Here is a 21469-nt window from a genome sequence, read left to right on the forward strand (position 1 = left end):
TATGAAAGGAAGGTATTGGAAGAGGGGGGTGCATGGGAGGTGTGGGCATAGCTCACTGCATGCTTAGAATGTTCCAGAAAGGGGCTAAGGCCAGGCCTCAGTGATACAGTTCAGACTTAAAGCCCTCACTCTGGGGCCTGAGACCTTAGGTTATAATTGAACCTTTGCCAAGAATCCAAGTGCTAAGTGGTAGAGGCATGGTCATTAGATTGTGGTGTAGAATAGAGCCACCTTATAGAATCTTCTGAAAGAAAACAAGAGTATTTCTTCCAGGAAGGGCAGTTTCCCAGAATCATCCAATAGAGTCTATAAATGAGGCTTAGCTGCAGAGCACCTGTTCAGAATCGTCCAATAGAATCTGAAGGTGTGGCTTACAGCTAGAGCACCAGCTCTGAATCGTCCAATAGATTTGAAGGTGTGGCTGAGGGGTAGAGCATTTCAAAAGATACATCACTGAGGAATGGGGACTGCATTGCAGTTACAGAGCACTTGACTAGGGTCTCCATACAGGGCCTGACGCTGTGGCATATTCTATAACCTTCACACTACAAGACTAGCTGAACAGACAGGAGCCTCCCAGGTGGAGAGAAGCAGAAGGAATGAAAACGTGGTCCTCAATCTCACTTTCTACAGTTTTGTGTGTTTAAGGGGAAAGAAACACATGAATGTTTGCAGGTCACAGGACAATCTTGAACATTGGTCCTCAGCTCTACCTTGCACTGAGCCTCTCTCTTCTGCTTCCCTCCCTGTCTCCTTTCCTCTCATCCCTCCCTCCTCTCTTTACTGCTCTCTTTCACTCTGACCTACACACATTTCCAGGAATCATCCTGTTCCTGCTTCCCATCTCCCAGCAGGAGCCCTGTGTTACACACTCTCACCACCAAGGCTTACACTGACGGTACAGATTCAAACACAGGTGCTCACATTGGGGTGTGGGCAAACCATTTTCCACAGAGCTCTCTTCAGCAAATGTTTCACACACTGTGCCACTTCCTGTCTCCCACCAACCTCACCCTTCATGCCCACTCACCGGGATGACAGCACCATGGGGGTCTCTGCATTCACAGTGGATTCTGAGGAGACACACGTCCTCATGCAGCACAAAGCCAGGGTCACAGACACAGCCCTCCTTGCAGGTGGAGGGTTCGTGGGTGCTGAAGCTCTCACAGTGGCCTTCTGGGTCCCAACAGGAAGGCAGACAAGGAGGTAGGCAGTGGATGTAGTGGCTGTGTTCTGGACAATGCAGAGCTATGGCAGGAGACAGTGGGGTTAGGGGAGAGGAACACAGGAGCCAGAGCAAGGGACAGAGACCAGAGGAGGCAGAACATTGAGAGTGGAGAGCTCCCCCCTGCCTCCACTCTTACTCCTTCAGCTAACATTTGCTGAGTGTGAACCTTGTGACAAGCCCTAAGGAAGCAAAGTAAGAATGGGTCACTTGGGGCTGGAGAGATGGCTCATGGGTGTGGGGTACTCGTGCTCTTTTGGTGGACCCACGTTTCATTTGGTCCCCTCAGAAATGTCATGTAACTCCAGCCCCAGGGCACCTGATGTCCTCTTGTGGCTCAGCCATGCCCTGACTCAGGTGCACCTGCCCATGTACAGACACACCATTATACGTGGAATTGAAAATTACATCTTCAACAGGAAGAAGGATCCTTCCAGGGTAATATGGAGACTGAAACCTAAGGCCTAACAGTGAGAAGGGAGCTGCCCAACCATGGGTCCCACACTCCACTCCCACTGTGGTACCTCTTCTCCCAGATCTCACAGGCCCAGGGGTCTAAGCTCCTTCTGGGCCTACCTCTGATCCTTCCAGCTCTAAGCACACCCTCCCCACCTTCCCCCATGGCTCCCTTACTGATTTTGAAGCAGTTACTGTGGCCATCCTCAGTGTCTCTGCAGTCAGACTCTACGGGACAGTGGAAATCGTGACACTGGATGACTCCTCCTGTGCAGGAGCAGCTCAGGGTACAGCCCCTGGAGATCCAGGTCTTGCCTGCCTGCAGAAGGTATGGGAAAGGAAGCAGGGGCATAGGGTAGATTAGAGAAAGCCAGCCTTGCCTCCTGTCTGAGGGCACTTTCCTTGCCCTCCCGGTCTGTCTGTGTACATTCATGTAGTCAAGTATAACAAAAAGGTAATGGGGGAGGGGGGTGCATGGAAGGGAGTGGGCAGAGCTCACTGCATGCTTGGAATGCTCCACTAAGAGGCTAAGGCCACGAGACAGTGATAGAGTTCAGCTCTACAGTCCTTACCCTAGGGTCTGAGAACTTTAGTTAATGAAGAACCCTCCCCCAGAATCCTAGTGATAAGTGGTAGCAGGATGGTCATTACATTATGGCCTGGAAGGAGAACAACCTTGCCGAATCTTCCAATAGAAAATTGGGTGTGGCTTAGAGTTAGCTCCTATGCATAATCATCCAATAGAATCTGGGGTTGTGGCCTAAAGAGAGAACCTGCCCAGAATCTGAAAATAGAATCTGAAGGTGAAGCTGAGAGGAGGATACAACCCAGTGTTGACCAAGAGGATCTGGGGGGGGGGGGGCACAGAGATAGAGCAACTGTCCATGAATTAACAATAGAATCTGTGAATGTGGCTTAGAGATAGAGCAATTGCCCATATTTTAACATAGAATCCGGGGCTGTGGCTTAGAGGCAGAGCAATTTCCCAGGACACATCACTGAGGTCTTGGGAACAGAGCAGTTGTAGAGCACTGGACTAGAAGCCCCCTGAGGCCCTGAGGCCATGGTGTGTTCTGGAACCTTCACACTACAAGACTAGCTGAACAGACAGGAGCCTCCCAGGTGGAGAGAAGCCAAAGGAATGAAAACGTGGTCCTCAATCTCACTTTTACACACAGTTTTGTGTGTTGAAGGGGGATAGAAACACATGAATGTTTGCAGGTCACAGGACAATCTTGAACATTGGTCCTCAGCTCTACCTGGCACTGAGCCTCTCTCTTCTGCTTCCCTCCCTGTCTCCTTTCCTCTCATCCCTCCCTCCTCTCTTTATTGCTCTCTTTCACTCTGACCTACACACATTTCCAGGAATCATCCTGTTCCTGCTTCCCATCTCCCAGCAGGAGCCCTGCGTTACACACTCTCACCACCAAGTCTTAAACTGACGGTACAGATTCAAACACAGGTGCTCACATTGGGGTGTGGGCAAACCATTTTCCACAGAGCTCTCTTCAGCAAATGTTTCACACACTGTGCCACTTCCTGTCTCCCACCAACCCCACCCTCCCTCCATGCCCACTCACCGGGATGATAGCACCATGGGGGTCTCTGCATTCACAGTGGATTCTGAGGAGACACACGTCCTCATGCAGCACAAAGCCAGGGTCACAGACACAGCCCTCCTTGCAGGTGGAGGGGTCGTGGGTGCTGAAGCTCTCACAGTGGCCTTCTGGGTCCCAGCAGGAAGGCAGACAAGGAGGTAGGCAGTGGATGTAGTGGCTGTGTTCTGGACAATGCAGAGCTATGGCAGGAGACAGTGGGGTTAGGGGAGAGGAACACAGGAGCCAAAGCAAGGGACAGAGACCAGAGGAGGCAGAACAAGGAGGTAGGCAGTGGGTGTAGTGGCTGTGGGCTGGGCACTGCACAACTGTGGGTAATATGGAGGTAGAATTTTGGAGATGACCTGCATGGTCCAAGTGAGCAACCTTCAGAAGCAGACCAGTGGCCTAGAGAGATTGGCCAGCCTTTAAGACTGCTCACTCCTCCTACACGGTATTGTTTTCAGATCCCAGCATCTAGGGAAAGTGGCCTAATACCGCCTGTAATGCCACCTTCTGGAATCCAGCATTGCTTTTCCTCCACATGCTGTGCAATCACGTGCATGCACACACACAGGCGCACACACACCAGCATATACACACACAGACAGACATACACACACCGGCATACACACACACAGGCACACACACACAGGCACACATACAGGCACACCATTACACATGTATTTAAAACATCTTTCAAAAGAATTTGGGCTTCCCAAGTCAGTTTGGAGACTAACACTCTAAAGGCTCACAGTGATGAGGGGTCTGTCCCTCCATGGACCCTCACAATCCCTTCCCACAGTGGTATTGCTGGTCACAGAGCTTCAAAGCCCAGAGGTCTAGGCCTCTTCTCCTTCTGAGCCCTCCAACCATGAGCACACCCTCCCCTCCTCCCCCACGATCCCCTTACTGAGTTTGATGCATATACTGTGGCCATCGCTGCTGTCATGGCAAAAGGTCCCGTGGGGACAGTGGAAGTCCTGGCACTGGATGACCCCTCCCACGCAGGTGCAGCTCTGGGTGCAGCCTCTGGAGACCCAGGTCTTGCCTACCTGCAGAAGCCATGGAGAGAAAACTGGGAGTCAGGACAGAGGGAGCATTTAGTGGGGATAGCCTCATCTCCCAAGGGAAGGGCTGACCTTTGCCCTCCTTAGAGACAGCTTCCTCGTCTATCGTAAAAATGGAAGGGAAGATTTGGACACTATTTCTGGGGCTGCAGACAGAGCCTAGGTGTACAGCACATGCCTTCAGTTGCACGGAGGAGCTGAAGGTGTGGCTCAGAGTTAGAGCTCAAGCCTGTAGTCCTCAATTGCTGGCTTGGGGATAGCTCAGACACAGGAGTTCCACCCAGCATCCTCAGGGATGGTGCAGGTTGGACAAGGTCCTGGCTCAGCTGCAGAGCATTTGCCTAGAATCCTCCAACCGTTGGCTAGAGGCCTGGCTCCTTACAGAGTGTCTGCTCAGATCCCTAGCGAAAGAGTAGCTCAGGCTAGGTAGTGTAACCTCGTCTCATAGTCCCTGACCAGAATGTCCCTGGGAGGCCGCAGGGGCGTGGCTCAACACTGCCTAGTAGGTTACCCATCCTTTATCCATCCAGGCAGGAGCATTCCAAATGCAGAAACGAGGAGGAAGGAGGAAGTGACCCCAGGTTTAGCTGGCTCTCCTGTATTTGATGCTGTTTCGAGACAGCTTCTTCCCTGTGTAGCCCTCCTGTCCTAGAACTCACTTTGGAGACCTAGCAGGTCTCAAGCTCACAGAGAGCTGCCTGCCTGTGCCTCTAGCTCCTGCCTCTGCCCCTCTGCCTGTCCCCTCTCCCTCTCTCCTCTCCCCATCAGCCTCTCTGCCTCTCCCCTTCTTCCCCTTGCCATCTCCCCCCTTCTCCTCTCCACTTCTCTCCCTCTCCCCTTCTCCCCTCTCTTTTACCCTCTGCCTATATTTCCCTCTCCACCTCTCCTCCTCTGCCCCTCTCCCTCTTCTTCTTTCCCTCTGTCCCCTCTCTGCCTCTCTCCACTTGCCCCACTCTCCCTCACTCCCCCTCTCCCATCTTCTACCCTCTGTCCTCCCCCCTCCTCTCCCCCTTTTCCCTCTTTTCTCCCCCTCTTTCCCTTTTCCCTCTCCTTTCCCCTTCTTCCCCTTTGCTCCTCTTTCCTCTTCCTCTCTCCCCTCTGCCCATCTCTCTTCTTTCCCTTGTCCCTCTCCCTCTCTCCTTCTCTCCTCTTCCTTCTCCCCAACTCTTCCTCTCCCTTTCTCCCTCTCTCTCCCTTTCCTCTCTCCCCCTCTCCTCCTTCTCCCTCCCCTTATCTCCTCTTCTCTCTCCCCCTCTTCACCTCTCTCCCTCTCTCCCATCTCCTCCTTTCCCCTCTCCCTATGTCCCCCATCCTTTTTCCTCTCCCCTCTCCTGTCTCCCCTCTCTCCTCTTCCCATGCCCCCTGAGTACCCTGCTTGAAGGAAATGTGCCACCATGCCCCGTACAATCCATGTTTTCAGAACAAAAAAATTTCTGTGTGTGTGTGTGTGTGTGCGCGCGCGCGCGCGCGTTGTGCGTGCACACAGCTGTTTGTGCTTTCTTCGGCACACTTATAAATAGAAGTGCACGTGTATGCAGAGGCCAGAGGAAACCCTCAGCTTCCAGCTTCAGTGAGATTGTCTCTTTCTCTCCTCTTTTGTCTCTGTCTCTGTTTCTCTGTGTCTCTCTTTGTGTCCGTTTCTCACTGTCTCTGTCTCTTTCTCTCTGTCTGTCTCTCTCTGTGTGTCTCTCTGTCTCTGTCTCTGTTTCCTCTGTCTCTCTTTGGATCTCTCTCTCTCTGTCTTTGTCTCCTCTGTCTTTGCCCCTCTCTGTGTGTCTTTCTGTCTCTGTGCCTCTCTCTGTCTGTCTCTAGAGCTCTCTCCTATTGTTCACTGCTGCCCACACATGACTGGCTAGCTTTTAAGTTTCTGGGGAATCTCTGGTCCCTGCATCTTCCTCTCCAGCCCCGAGGAGCTCCTGGAACTAGAGAGTCTAACGAGGTTGACACAGATTGCTTGGATTCGAACTCAGGTTCTCCTGCTTGCAGAGCAAAGGTCTCAACACTGAGCCATTTCCCAGGCCCTGCCCACCCCACTCACCGGGATGACAGCACCATGGGGGTCTCTGCATTCACAGTGGATTCTGAGGAGACACACGTCCTCATGCAGCACAAAGCCAGGGTCACAGACACAGCCCTCCTTGCAGGTAGAGGGGTCATGGGTGCTGAAGCCCTCACAGTGACCTTCTGGGTCCCAACAGGAAGGCAGACAAGGAGGTAGGCAGTGGGTGTAGTGGCTGTGTTCTGGACAATGCAGAGCTATGGGCAGGAGACACTGGGGTTAGGGGAGAGGAACACAGGAGCCAAAGCAAGGGACAGAGACCAGAGGAGGCAGAACATTGAGAGTGGAGAGCTCCCTGCCTCCACTCTTACTCCTTCAGCTAACATTTACTGAGTGTGAACTTTGTGCCAAGCCCTAAGGAAGCAAAGTAAGAATGGGTCACTTGGGGCTGGAGAGATGGCTCATGGGTGTGGGGTACTTGTGCTTCTGCAGTGGACCCACGTTTCATTTGGCCCCCTCAGATTTGTCATGTAACTCCAGCCCCAGGGCACCTGATGTCCTCTTGTGGCTCAGCCATGCCCTGACTCAGGTGCACTATCTATGAACAGACACACCATTATACGTGGAATTGAAAATTACATCTTCAACAGGAAGAAGGGTCCTTCCAGGGTAATGTGGAGACTGACACCTGAGGCCTAACAGTGAGAAGGGAGCTGCCCAACCATGGGTCCCACACTCCACTCCCACTGTGGTACCTCTTCTCCCAGATCTCACAGGCCCAGGGGCCTACCTCTCATCCCTCCAGCCATGAGCACACCCTCCCCACCTTCCCCCATGGCTCCCTTACTGATTTTGAAGCAGTTACTGTGGCCATCCTCAATGTCTCTGCAGTCAGACTCTACGGGACAGTGGAAATCGTGACACTGGATGACTCCTCCTGTGCAGGAGCAGCTCTGGGTACAGCCCCTGGAGATCCAGGACTTGCCTGCCTGCAGAAGGCATGGGAAAGGAAGCAGGGGCATAGGGTAGATAGGAGAAAGCCAGCCTTGCCTCCTGTCTCAGGGCACTTTCCTTGGCCTCCCTTCATGTAGCCAACTATGACTGGGGTTTTGGGGAGGGGAGGAGCATGTGAGGGTGTGGGCATAGCTCACTGCATGCTTAGAATGCTCCAGTAAGGGGTAAGGCCAGGAGTCAGCGGTAGAGTTCAGCCTTAGATTCCTTATTGTGGGGTCTGGGAGCTTAGGTTAATGTAGAACCTTTGCCATAAATCCTAGTGATAAGTGGCAACAGGATGGTCATTACACTGTGGCCTTGAACAGAACAACCATGTAGAATCTGGGGCTGTGGCTTAGTGGCAGAGCAATTTCCCAGGACACATCACTGAGGTCTTGGGAACAAAGCAGTTGTAGAGCATTGGACTAGAAGCCCCCTGAGGCCCTGAGGCCATGGTGTGTTCTGGAACCTTCACACTACAAGAGTAGCTGAACAGACAGGAGCTTCCCAGGTGGAGAGAAGCCGAAGGAATGAAAACGTGGTCCTCAATCTCACTGTTACCCAGAGTTCTGTGTGTTTATGCGGGATAGACACACATGCAGTGTTGGGAGCACTGGTCTGCCAGGGTACTTCATTATTCAGATCACAGCAGAAAGCCTGCCTTGACCCTGGCCCTCATGGAGTCAGTGAGAAGCCGCCAGGCCTGTCTACTTCTGTTTGAGACAGCAGGTGGGGCTTCTTGTAGAGGCCACAATTTTTCTTTGACTTCCTTGTGAGTTCATTCGCTGTGCTGAGGTGCCTTTGCTCTGACTTAAAAAGGGACTACAGGAATAAACAGGTGACGAGTGTCGACTAGAGTCCTCTTGGACAGACCCCATGTGTAGTGTGTTGGTTTATTAATTTTTTTTTCAGTCCTCACTCCCAACTCAAGAAATGTTTGACTCTGCCAGCAGGCTCCAGCAATATATGTTTGAAGGTCAGAGGACAATTGTGATAGGATTTTGGAACAAAACCTGCTTCTGCGTTGCCTAGCAACTTAAGAGATCATCAGCTAGGTGGCCACACCTGGAAGGCGTGTTTACCTTGCCCCTTAAAGGGACAACCCAACATGTGGTCTCTCTCTTGCTCTCTTGGTCTTTTTCTCTCTTGGTCTCTCTTGGCCTCTTGGCCTTCTCTCTTTCTCTATCGGGGCGCCCCCTTCTCTTTCTCTCCTCCTCCCCATCATGTCCTGCTCTCCCTTCTCTCCCTCTCTTTATATCCACCTAATAAATGTCTTTCATTGAAGATCTGCAGTGAGCCTCATCTTTCATTAATTGGTCCCAACATTGGTCCGTGACTCGGACCGGGTCTCTCCTGGTTTTGCTAGCACCCCTTTTGGACTCCTTTGATCTGATAGGACCGTGGATGGCTGCAACAGATTTTCTCTGCTCTATCCCTAACTATCTGTACCTAAAAGTCTTTACTTTCTCTCACTGCCCTCATGCTCACATCTGTCCTGCTACTTGTGGTGGCAGCTGCCCGAATCTGCTTAGGTGCAAAGAGCCCCTGGGACACAGCTGTGCCAAAATCGACTTTAAAAGGTCGCTTGCGCTTCCTAACTTCAGCCTAAAAAAAAAACCTTTACTTTCTCTCACTGCTCTTATGCTCACAGCTGCTCTGGCGGCGGCCGCGCTCCGTTGGCAGCTGTGGTGGCCAAGCTCCAGCAACAACTGCAGCGGTGGCAGGTCCCCTCCCCCACCCCCGCGGCTGCGCCGGCAGCGCCCCGGCAGTGCTCTGAGCCCCAGCACGAAAATCAGCTTACAAAAATCTACTTGGCTGCTGCTTTAGGTAAGAATCTCTGAAAACTGCGCACAGCTGCCCGAGCTCGCTTGATTCTAAATCTCCCGCTACCTCCGACCCCACGTTGACTTGGGGAGGGAGCGGGCAGAAGCACAGCTTCGTCACAGACTGAGCAGGCAAAGGGGGAGGCCTCGCCATGCTCTCCTCCCTCCTCCACCAGGCTGCTTTCATTCCTCCTTCTGCGTCCCTACCGTGTTCGCACTCTGGTTTTTAAAAGTCTGACAATCCTAAGAGGCTGTTTCCAAGCTTAAAAAAAAAATCTTTTCTTCCTTATTTCTGTACACTCTACTCTTATATTTTAAATGCTTTGAATTCCTTATCTAATGCTTTATATAATCCTCTCATCGGGTTACATTTACAAGGCTCCTTGATCCTAACTAACTGTTTATCTTTTAGACTAGGCGACAACGACAAGCCTCATTTTAAATTGGACTTTTATAAAAATTCAAAGTTATGTTTTACTATCTATGATTCAACCCTGCTTCAAAATAAATTTTATATGATAATAAAATTTCAAAGTTATAAATCTATTCAAGTAAAGTTGGTTTAAAATATATATCTAACTGCTTATGTCTTTTTCAGTTCTTAAATTGATAAAGGCCATTACTTTTTCTCCTGCCATGGGCTGTCCATAATCCCGATTCACCACTGGACTTTCTGCTACTGGGTTTGCTATAATAAATTCAAATGTAATTTTAAAATTGCTCTATACTGTTCTGCTAAATTGTTGGTTTTAAACTTATAGCTCAGGGGTTCGTTATTACATACAAGTTGTTTACCAATATTCTAAATTAAGATCTATTAATTTAAAAATGTATTTATGTTAAAACTGGGTCATTGTGCTGTATCTCTACTATCAAAAGGTTAAAACATGCTTGGTCTTATTTTCTAAAAATGATATTATTAATCTATAGTATAGCCTTAGACTATTATAAGCTATAAACTTTATACTAAATTCTACAAAAGACTCTTGTGGTCTCACTTTAATGGTCTATATTTAAAACTTCTAAGGTTCTAACTTACAAGGACAAAACCTAAAGTCCTAATATTTAATGGTTAACAAATACAAGTTAATAGTCATCACATAGATATCTAAATATACAGTTGCAAACATGGTCTCACTGCAATTTTTAAAAAACAGCTAAGGATGGTCATTAAATCACCATAGAGGAGTTGGTAAAAATAATGGCCTTCCCGATTGGCCCATCCAGAGCAATAGCTGTGCTCCAGACCGTGGCTGCTGCTCTGAGGCTGTTGGCATTCCCGCACAGAAAACAAGAGGTCTGCAGTGCCCCATCCCGCTGGGGTGGAGCCAAAAGTCAACTCTGCCACGTGACTGTTTCAAATGCAGCCAAAGGAGACGCTGGTCCCGCTGCTGTCTCAACAAGCCATGGCTGCCTGCCGGCAGACTGGCTTCTGGAAGTGTAAATGTTCCCATGCAGGCTTGTTCTCTGTGCCCAGCCATGGAGGATCAACCAGCACAAGAGCCACAAACACCTCCAGCCTTCTACCTCTTTGGCCTGGCGGCCTTGATTCAGCAACCTCCACCACCCTCGCCCAGCCCAGGGTAATATTGTAGGTCTCTTTTGGCCTTACGCTGGGGTCCCCTGGACATGTTACCAACTTCTGTGTTGGGAGAGTTCAGATGCCTTCCCAGTTCTCTTCATTGCAAGAGACCAGGCCTTAAGCCTGAGTCCTAGAGTTGCTATTGTCAGGCCTAGACACAATATAGACTCAAAAAAACAAGCCTCAGATGTAACCTTTTACCATCCCTTTAGCTAAAGGACAATAAATGTTCATAGCAGTCTCAACTATGTCTCATGGTAAATAACTAGATACAAAGGTCCCTCTCAAAAAAATATTGTTTGAGAGTTTAAAAATGTGTATTAAGGTTGGTAAATGAAAGTTATAAATGTTTGAGGGTCTACAAAGGTATTTTAAGGTTGGTAAATTCAAGTTATAAAGGTTGCAAGATGTAAGGTGATTTAAGATATCCTAAATAGATAAAACTGCTTAATGTTTCCTCCTGTTGCTATGCTATTGTTGCAGCAACTGTCCAGAGCTTTGACCTTTATCAATAGAGCTCTAATTTATTACTCTGACTCTAATACAAAAACATTCTACTCTGTCACATACTATTATGGTTCCAAGCTCAAGATTGTAAGCCTCCATGTGTATGCTTATACTAAAGGTTAAGATCAAGTGAGCTTCCCTTCTGCTTCATGAAAGGCTTCTGCCTTTCCAGAGCTCACCTTAAAGATGCCTATGCTGTTAACACAAATGTGTATGTCTACTGCCTTTTCTACAATGTGTATTTCAGTGCAGATTACAATTGTGATGCTAACGTGTCTAAAGTTTTATCTCCTTCTTAAAACTTAAAAGTAATTCTTGTAGCTGCAGAAAGTCCACCTAAATCCACCTCTCAGGTCACCTGGGCTCCAGATAAGTACTGCACTTATTGCCTATCTCAGAGGGTGGGATTCCTCCCCTTTCCCTGGTTCTGGAACTTCCTTTCCTGGCCACCAGACTGCTATCTGCTGCATGCAACACTGGCAGGATTGGAGAGTTCTCCTTGCTGGCCAGCCACTGTATTGGTGAGTTCACCTCATTTATCAGCATAGAACGCCTCTCTTGGTAGGGGAAGCTTGACCGCTGAGCTCCGGCAACTGCGTACTGTCTTTTGAGATGGCGGCTCCCCACCACCACCATAGTCCTAACTGTCTAGGGTTGACCTCTCTGCTGACCTCCCCTTCAGGCCCCCTCTCCCTCGGGGTGCCTCCCCACCTGCACACAGTCTCCTCCCCCCTCTCCCGCTCGTGGGAAGTCCTAGTGCTCTCGGCTGTGCCCGCTGGGCATGTGCACCTCGGTCTCTGGCCAAAAGCTGACGAGCTACTGGACCAGGTAGGACCTCTCATTTGGACCACACCTTGCCTTTGGGACACCTTTGGGAGGTCACTGACTTCTCTGCCTCCCAGTGCGGAATGCCCAGATGCCCGCTCCTCCAGACTCTCCTCTGGGGTGTCCTCTGGAGAACTTCAAGTTTCTAACCTAGTGCCTACTGGCACCAGGGCCTCTAAGTTTACACACTTCTGTAACCAAACCTCACCTCAATGACAGATCCAGAGCAAAGCCTTCTTTAAATACTGCCAGTGATTGGGTAAATAAAGGTCCCCCCAGGTAGACGGAGGCTCCCATGTTCAAGTCTCATTGATCCAAACCTTCCACCTCTGTTCACTCCCCAAAGTTTTCAATGTACACCTAAAGGATTTTCTCCATAACCTACTCAGCTTTATCTTTTGCCTATATATATGTTTCAGTGTCCTACCAGACACAGATGTTTCCTATAGCCACAACAGCACCAAAGCAGCTACAAGTGTTCAACTCTGACCTCACAGACTTCCATCAAGCTGGGCCTGCACTTTCCCTCCCAGCCATGGATGTTTTCACAGACCCTGGACAGCATTAAAGCAGCCTGTTCTTCCTGGACTTGGCCAACATTTCAGCCTTCAGACCTCCCTACTGCGCCCCCAGTGCCAGCAGGAAGTAGCCAGAAGAGAATCTACCCCCGTTATTCACTTATTATTAACAAAAGGCTGAAATGGTGTGCTTCAGGCCCAGGACAAGCAGCTCCAGGTTCTCCCAGCGTTCCTCAGTTGCGTGGCTGGCAACTCTCTACTGACAACCCTCTATCCTAAATTTTCCAGGGCAGAGGCTTCCCTTACTCTTGACTGTGTAATCTGGCCATTTTGTTGCTAATTCTTCTCTCTCTCTTACCCCCTTGCATGGCAACCAAGAGCTGCTTCCAATGAACCTAAATTTATATACTTTAACTTACCTTATAAAAAACAGCCCAAGTTCCTCATTTTTAAATTATAGAAAAAGGGAGGAATGTTAGGATTTTGGGACAAAGCCTGCTCCTGGGTTGCCTAGTAACTTATGAGGTCATCATGTGTCACTGGCCAGGTGGCCACACCTGGAAGGCGTGTTTACCTTGCTCCTTAAAGGGACAACCCAACACGTGGTCTCTCTCTTGCTTTCTTGGTCTTTTTCTCTCTTGGTCTTTTTCCTCTCTTGGTCTCTCTTGGCCTTCTCCCTTTCTCTATCGGGGCGCCCCCTTCTGTTTCCCTCCTCCCCAGCATGTCCTGCTCTCCCTTCTCTCCCTCTCTTTATATCCACCTAATAAATGTCTTTCATAGAAGATCTGCTGTGAGCCTCATCTTTCATTAATTGGTCCCAACAACAATCTTGAACATTGGTCCTCAGCTTTACTTTGCACTGAGACTCTCTCTTCTGCTTCCCTCCCTGTCTCCTTTCCTCTCATCCCTCCCTCTTCTCTTTACTGCTCTCTTTCACTCTGACCTACACACATTTCCAGGAATCATCCTGTTCCTGCTTCCCATTTCCCAGCAGGAGCCCTGCGTTACACACTCTCACCACCAAGGCTTAAACTGACGGTACAGATTCAAACACAGGTGCTCACATTGGGGTGTGGGCAAACCATTTTCCACAGAGCTCTCTTCAGCAAATGTTTCACACACTGTGCCACTTCCTGTCTCCCACCAACCCCACCCTCCATGCCCACTCACCGGGATGATAGCACCATGGGGGTCTCTGCATTCACAGTGGATTCTGAGGAGACACACGTCCTCATGCAGCACAAAGCCAGGGTCACAGACACAGCCCTCCTTGCAGGTGGAGGGGTCGTGGGTGCTGAAGCCCTCACAGTGGCCTTCTGGGTCCCAGCAGGAAGGCAGGCAAGGAGGTAGGCAGTGGGTGTAGTGGCTGTGTTCTGGACAATGCAGAGCTATGGCAGGAGACAGTGGGGTTAGGGGAGAGGAGCAGAATGGTGCAAAGCAGAGGACACCAGGCTATGCCAAACGACCACAGCGCCTGGGGAGGGCTCTTCATTGTTTCTTTAGCGCCTGGGGAGGCTCTTCATTGTTTCTTTAGCAAACATGATCTGAGTGTGGAATATGGGCCAAGTCCCGAGGAAAGAAACTCAGAAGAGTGGACATGGGCTGGAAAGGGCCTAACTTCAGGGCTATGTTGAGCTCAGTTCCCAGCACCCAGGCTGAGTGGCTTACAATATTCTATAATCCCTGTTAGTTAGGCAGCCTGCTTCTGGGTTGCCTAGCAACCTAGGATGTCATCATGTGTCACCCGCCAGGTAGCCACACCTGCAGGTGAGATTCAGTTGCTCCATAAAAGATCAACCGGCCACTTTGTCTCTCCTCTTGTCCTCTTACCCTCTTATCCCTCCCCTTTTTCTGTCAGAGTGCCCCTTCCCTTCCCCCATCATGTCTCGCTCTCTCCTTCTCTTTCTCTTTCCATCTAATAATCCTCTTTCATATAAAATCTGCTGTGCGCATCATCATTTCATGGGTCTTAACAAACCCAGCGCCAGGATCATCACACACACACACACATACACACACACATACCTTTAAACAGAAGGGGAATAAAAAGGGGGAGGTGGGATCCCCCAAGTCTGTGTGGAAAACTGACCTCTGAGAAAGTACCCCGGAGAAGGGATATGGGCCAGCCTTGCATACCCAGAATCCCTCCCACTGCGGTGCCCCTAACCTCTTAGAAGGGATTAAGCTCCTTCTTGCCCTTCATCTGGTCCCTCCAGCCATGAGCACACCCTCCCCTTCTCCCCCATGGCCCTCTTACTGAGTTTGATGCATATACTGTGGCCATCGCTGCTGTCATGGCAAAAGGTCCCGTGGGGACAGTGGAAGTCCTGGCACTGGATGACCCCTCCCACGCAGGTGCAGCTCTGGGTGCAGCCTCTGGAGACCCAGGTCTTGCCTGCCTGCAGAAGCCATGGGTGGGTGGGAACAAAGTGAGGAAGGAGGGGCTGGTTTGAGGGACACAGCATTAGCCGCTGACTCATGGCTTCAGTCTGCCCTGTCTCCCTATCTGTGGATTCAGTGTCTAGTGTGTCCATCAACCACAAGTGAACAAAGCCAGTGCATCCTGTCAGTATGTGGGGGCACACACCTTTAATCTAAGCACTTGGGAAGCAGAAGGAGGTGGATCTCTGTAAGTTCAAGGCCAGCCAGAGATACATGGTGGGGTCCTGTCTCAAAAACCAAACCAAACCAACGAGCTAATACTGCAGCTGGGCTTGGCGTGCGCTCAAGGCACAGCACTTGTCTAGAGCTCTCTGTGGGCACTGGCTGATGTGTTATCCTTGGAGCACCCGTCTATCATCCCTACTGAAGGGAAGAGCTCACCGTTGGAGCCTAGAATCTCCAGTAGAAGCCTGGTGTATAACTGAGGCTCAGAGCACCACACAGGAGCCAGCTGATAGGTGAGGGTGGGAGGTGGGGTTGGGCATGTAGAGGCAGAGGGCCTGTGTGGCCCCTCAGTGGAGGGCTTGGGTACTGCTTAGCAGTAGAACCCTCCACTTAAGGCTCACAGGGGTGGCTCATTGCTAGAGGGCTTGCCTAGCCCATGCCAGGCCGGGAAGGACATTCCAGGTGGACAGAAACAAGAAACTAGAAAGTGGACGCTGAACCTATTTTTTAAATATTTTTGTTTGCGTATGTTTGTGTGGGGAAGTAACTGGGGAAGCACCTATCCGGAGGCCAGAGGGCAATCTCTAGCTTTGACTCGTACCTTCTGCTTTACAGTAAGGCAGCTTTCCACCTGTCTGTCTCTGTCTGTCCTATGCGCTGCTGCTTCCCATAGGACTGGCCAGCGCCCGCTTCCTGACGGCTGCCGTGTCCACCTACTAGTTGGAGCGCTGCGGCTCTAGAACCGCTGTGCAGCTTATGTGGCTTGTGGTGATTTGAACCCAGGCCCTCATTCTTGTTCTGTGCAGTGATTTGAACCCGGGCCCTCAGGCTTGCACTGAGCGGTGGCTGCTCTTGGTTGTCAACTTGACTACATCTGGAATGAGCTAAAACCCAAATGGCTGGGCACACCTGTGAGGGATTGTTTCCTTTAATGAAATCATTTGAAGTGGGAAGAGCCACTTCCAACCTGGATCTTCTGAGGAGGAAGATCCATGTTAATCTGGGCCCCAGCTCTGCTGGCAGCCCAGCAGAAGGACATGAAAGAGGATGCTGTCTCTCTGCCTGCTCTCTGGTAAGTCCATTCCTTCACTGGCATGATAGTCTTCTTCAGGATCCCAGCATACACTGAAGACCAGCAGGTGCCTGAGCCATGCAGCCTTGTGGACTGAGCAACTACCGGATTCCTGACCTTGCAATCATAGGCCTATGAGACATCCTAATAAATCCCCATCCTAGATATACAGACATTCGTTCTGTGTTCTGTTACTCTAGAGACCCTGACCAACACACACAGCAAGAGACTTACCCATTGAGCACCCTGAAGCCCACTTTCTACACCGACTCACCGGGATGAGGCCATGGTGGCTGTCTGGGCAGCCACACTCAGTCTTGAGCACACACTTGTGTTCGTTCACCACGTAGCCAGGCTCACAGACACATCCCGCCCTGCAGACGGAGGGGGCTGTGGTGCTGGAGTCCTGGCAGTGGGCATCCGGGTCCGCGCAGGAAGGCAGACAAGGAGGTAGGCAGTGGGTGTAGTGGCTGTGGGCCGGGCAGTGCAGAGCTACGAGCAGGAGAGAGCGGGATTAGAGGACAGAACAGAGGCAGACCACAGAAACCAGGCTGGGTAGAATGACTTTCCTTTCCCTTTTTGTTATTCATTCAGCAAACATATGTTGACCACAGGCTGTGTGCCAATGGCCTGAGAGAAGACAGTGAGGGTACAGATGTCCACATCTGTGGAAGACTAACCTCTCAGAGACTCCCAGCCAGACTGTGGGTCCCCAGACTCCCTCATCACTGTGGTGCTGCCTATCCCTGACCTTCATGCTTCAGTGGGCTAAGCTCTCTCTTGCCCCACCTCTCATCCTCCAGCCATGAGCTCACCCTCCCCACCTTCCCCCATGGCTCCCTTACTGATTTTGACACAGTGACTGTGGCCATCCTCAGTGTTTTTGCAGTAAGACTCTAAGGGACAGTGGAAATCGTGACACTGGATGACACCTCCTGAGCAGGAGCAGCTCTGGGTACAGCCCCTGGAGATCCAGGACTTTCCCTCCTGCAGAAGGCACAGGGAGATGCAGGGTGTGAAAACCAAAGACCACATCTCAGGAAGCAGCTCACCTCCTGAGATGTGGCGGGCGGGGGGGGGACCCACATGTGCCTCAGGGTCTGCACTTTCCAACCAACCAGAGGTAGAAAGTATTTGGGGAAACGCTGCTTCTGGGGCTGCAGACCGGCAGAGGGCTGCGGTGTCTGCCGAGAGCCCCTCACTGGGGAGCTGTGGAGTGGCTCGGTGGGAGGACTGGGCTGGGACTCCTCAGTGGGCACCCGAAATGGTGGGTAGTGATGAGCCCCTGACGGGGAGGTTGTTGCTGGGTGAGGATGGTGAGCAGTGCCCAGCCTCCTTCAGCGGGCTGCTGCTGCTCCCCAACAGGAGGCTGGCCTAGGACCCGACGATGGAGGAGTGGACGCGCTCAGCTACGAGGTGGAGGGCCTGCGGAGCCTGCGCATCCCTGACCAACTGTCACACTCTGGAGCCAGACACAAGGCAGGGACAATCCCAGAGAGAGCGGAGGAAGTGAGAAAGTGGTTGCCAGCTGTACTTAAAGAATGAAACAAACATTTGTCACATGTTCCTGTGTGTTCGAGCACGCTGACTGGGAAGCACTCACCCGTAGAGGCCAGACAACTCTGGAGTGCTGCTGCTTGTTTTCTGCTTGGTATTGAGACAGTATCTCTCTCAATCTGTCTGTCTCTCTGTCTGTCTGTCCATCTCTGTCTGTCTCTATTTCTCTGTCTCTCTGTCTGTCTTTCTCTCTGTCTCTTTCTGTCTCCTGTCTGTCTCTCTGTCTCTCTGTGTCTCTCTGTGTCGCTCTGTGCCTCTCCTGAGTCTCTTTCCTGTTACTGTTCAGGTTCTGTGCACACACACTAATTAACCTCAGACTCTGGGGACTGTCGTCTCTTCTCCGTTCCCCAGCAGAAGCTCTGGGTTGACAGACACAGGCTACTGTGCCCATCACAGTATAAGTTGTACCAATCTTAAACCCAGGCCTTCACACTTAGACAGCAACTTCTTTACCCACTGAGCCACCTCCCGGTGAAGCCCACTTTCTACACCGACTCACCGGGATGAGGCCATGGTGGCTGTCTGGGCAGCCACACTCAGTCTTGAGCACACACTTGTGTTCGTTCACCACGTAGCCAGGCTCACAGACACATCCCGCCCTGCAGACGGAGGGGGCTGTGGTGCTGGAGTCCTGGCAGTGGGCATCCGGGTCCGCGCAGGAAGGCAGACAAGGAGGTAGGCAGTGGGTGTAGTGGCTGTGGGCCGGGCAGTGCAGAGCTGTGGGGTTGAAGGAGAGGGCTCAATGGAAGGAGCAGAGGGGAATACAGAAACAGCATCAGAAACCCTCCCGCAGGCCAGAGCAACCAAGAGATCTCAGGCCTTTTCCTTCCCTTTCACTGTGTGTTCAGCAAACACTTACTAGCTACGGACTGCGTGTCAGGCGGTCAGAGGAGACAGTGAGGGGCACGCGGGGAGAGTGGCTAAGGGGCTTACGCTGAGGAAGGGCTAGCATGAAGTCCTTTCCAAGGAGGGTCGCTCCTCTCCCCGGCCTGAAGTCCCAGAGGACCAAGACCCTTCCCGCACTGCCTCTGCTGTTCCCTTCCGTGAGCACACCCTCCCGAGCTGCCCATGGCTCCCTTACTGATTTGGACACAGTTACTGCTGCCGTCATTGCTGTTCTGGCAGTAGGTCCCCACAGGACAGTGGAAGTCCCGGCACCCGACGGCCCCTGTCAGGCAGGTACAGTGCTGGGAGCAGCCTGCGGTCAGCCAAGTCTTGCCTGCCTGCAGAAGCCAGGGATGGGAAGGAAGTGGAAACTGAGGGCTGCTCTGGAGCCAGGCTTGGCCTCAGCCTGAAGGGTTTGGGTGTGCGCTCCCTGTCTTCGGGTCCATATCTATGCAGTCAACCAGGAGGAAACATCTGATTTTTAGAGAAGGCCTGTGTAGAATTCCCAGTGAGTTTCGGGGTGTGGCAGAGCTGTTGCTTGCCTGGAATCCCATCAGACCGGGTGCGCTGCACGGCTGTTAGGTTTGCCTAGAGCTCTGAAGTGAGCCATGGGCAGCAAGGCTCTTCCTTGGAGTCTGCCTGCTGCCTGCTGTGTACCCTAAGCAGTCTCCACACTCCAGGGCTTCCCGTCCTGACAGCTGCATCCCAGGCAGACAAGCAGGGGAGAAGGAAGGGGACCCCAAGCCCACTCTGCACACCCACTCACTGGGATGAAGGCACCGTGGGCATCTCTGCAGCCACAGAGAGCTGTGGGCACACACTTGCCCCCGTGGAGAACAAAGCCAGGGTGACACAGGCAGCCTTCTCTGCAAGCGGAAGGGGCATGGCTTGTGCTCTTGCAGAGGCCCTCTGGGTCCGAGCAGGAAGGGGGGCAGGGAGGCAGGCAGCTGCTGAAGAAGCTGTGGGCCGGGCACTGCAGAGCTGTGGGGAGAAGGGCAGATGTCCAGAGGGAGCCTCGGAAGCAGAGACTGAGAAGCCAGGCTGGGCTGACTGATCGGCGGCAAGAACATTGTCATTCTTTTGTTATTCACTCGCAACTATTTCCTGAGTGGGGACTGTGTGCCGCGCCCTTGGGAGAGAAGAGGAGGGTTCTCCCAAGTTAACATGGGAGGGATTTAAACCGAGAGGGCAGTCAGCCCAGCCGGGAGTCCGCCACTCCGCAGACCCCCTCTGCGGAGACTCATGGTCTCCTCCCCTCCCCTCCTAGGCCAGGGGTCCAAGCTCCTTCTCGCTCTGCCATGGGTCCTTCCATGGCATGAGCACACCCTCTCCCCTGCCATGGCTCCCTTACTGATTTTGACACAGTTGCTGCTGCCGTCTTCGTTGTCCTGGCACTGAGCCCCTGAGGGGCACTGGAAATGCTGACACTCAATGACCCCTCCAATGCAAATGCAGTTCTGGGTACAACCACTGGCGATCCAGTTCTTGCCTTCCTGCAGAAGCCAGTGAGGGAGAGAGCTGCTTCCAGGGGACAGCCGTCCCTCCCGTTGAGGGGCCGTCTGCCGCTTTCAACTTACTGAGTCAATAAACCACAGATGGAAAAATAACAACAAAAACTGCACCTGCGGCTGGAAGGTGGGGTCCAGGAAGAGCTCCTGTGGACAGTCCCCATTAAGTGGCTGAGCTCACAGCCCAGAGGTAACCGGCGGAGCCGCCACCCAGCCCCGACCCCCTTCACACAGGTTTGCTCTAGACTGAGGGAAGGAGAGCGGGGCCCCACCCTCTCTTCTGCACCCACTCACCGGCACGAAGCTGCCGTGGGCGTCTTCGCAGCCACAGTGAGCTTTGAGCACGCACTTGTCGTTATTGAGCACAAAGCCGGGGTGACAGATGCAGCCCTCCTTGCAGGTGACGGGGACCCTGTGGCCAGAGCCCTCGCAGCGGCTGTCCGGGTCCATGCAGGAGGGCGGGCAGGATGGCAGGCAGTTTGTGTAGTGACTGTGGGGTGGGCACTCCAGGGCTGTGGGTTAGAGGGAGAACAGCACCAGTTAGGGCCAGAGGGGCCAAGGAAGCTAAGGCTTCAGAAAGCAGGCTGGTCCTCAGCAGCCCGACTTGCCCAGCCCCGCCTATTCTCATTCAACACTGGCTGAGGATGGGCTCTGTGCATAGCTCCGAAGAAATAAATAGATAAATAAGGGAGAGAGGGAGGGAGGGAGGAAGGGAGGAGGGAGGGAGGGAGGAAGAATGGAAAGGAGGGGAAAAAAGAAAGAAGGAAGGAAGGAGAGAAGGGAGGGAGGGAGGGAGGAAGAATGGAAAGGAGGGGAAAAAAGAAGGAAGGAAGGAAAAAGGAAGGAAGGAAGTAAGGAAGGAAGGGAGGAAGGCAGGAAGGAAGGGAGGGAGGAAAGGAGGGAAGAAAGGAGGGAGGGAGGCAGGCAGGCTCTTTTAAATTAATGTGGGAAACTCGTATGCATCAGCCAGCTGTGGCAAGGTGACTTCATGCCTTCCTGTCCTCAGTGAGCTCAGGGCATACACGGAGTACCAGGTATAGTGAGGCCACAGGGCTGTGAGGGGAGACTGCCAAGGAATTTACAGTGTCTTAGAGAAGGGGAAGGGGTCTGTGTGCGGCACCACAGCTGCCAGCACTGGTGGGGCTGAAGCAGGAGTCCCAGAGCCAAGGCCACCCTTGGCTACGTAAGTGAGCTTAACAACATGGAGAGATGGCTCAAGACATTTCCTTGCTTGCTGTCAAGCCTGG

General features: G+C 52.0%; 1 protein-coding gene across 1 annotated transcript in view; it reads right to left on the minus strand.

The window, feature by feature from the left end:
* The window catches only part of Zan (zonadhesin), a 135750-nt gene that overhangs the window by 52305 nt on the left and 61976 nt on the right, over positions 1–21469 (minus strand). The window contains exons 37-51 of the mRNA XM_060368598.1: positions 20517–20734; positions 20066–20207; positions 19481–19695; positions 18911–19052; positions 18329–18546; positions 17118–17259; positions 16547–16764; positions 14851–14992; positions 13764–13981; positions 7193–7334; positions 6385–6602; positions 4190–4331; positions 3262–3479; positions 1859–2000; positions 1031–1248 (exon numbers count right to left, since the gene is read on the minus strand). Coding sequence (XP_060224581.1) covers positions 1031–1248; positions 1859–2000; positions 3262–3479; positions 4190–4331; positions 6385–6602; positions 7193–7334; positions 13764–13981; positions 14851–14992; positions 16547–16764; positions 17118–17259; positions 18329–18546; positions 18911–19052; positions 19481–19695; positions 20066–20207; positions 20517–20734 — 2735 coding nt within the window. The remainder of the gene's footprint in view (positions 1–1030; positions 1249–1858; positions 2001–3261; positions 3480–4189; positions 4332–6384; positions 6603–7192; positions 7335–13763; positions 13982–14850; positions 14993–16546; positions 16765–17117; positions 17260–18328; positions 18547–18910; positions 19053–19480; positions 19696–20065; positions 20208–20516; positions 20735–21469) is intronic.

Source organism: Meriones unguiculatus, chromosome 15 (assembly GCF_030254825.1).
Source record: "Meriones unguiculatus strain TT.TT164.6M chromosome 15, Bangor_MerUng_6.1, whole genome shotgun sequence".
In the NCBI taxonomy this organism is placed as follows: domain Eukaryota; kingdom Metazoa; phylum Chordata; class Mammalia; order Rodentia; family Muridae; genus Meriones; species Meriones unguiculatus.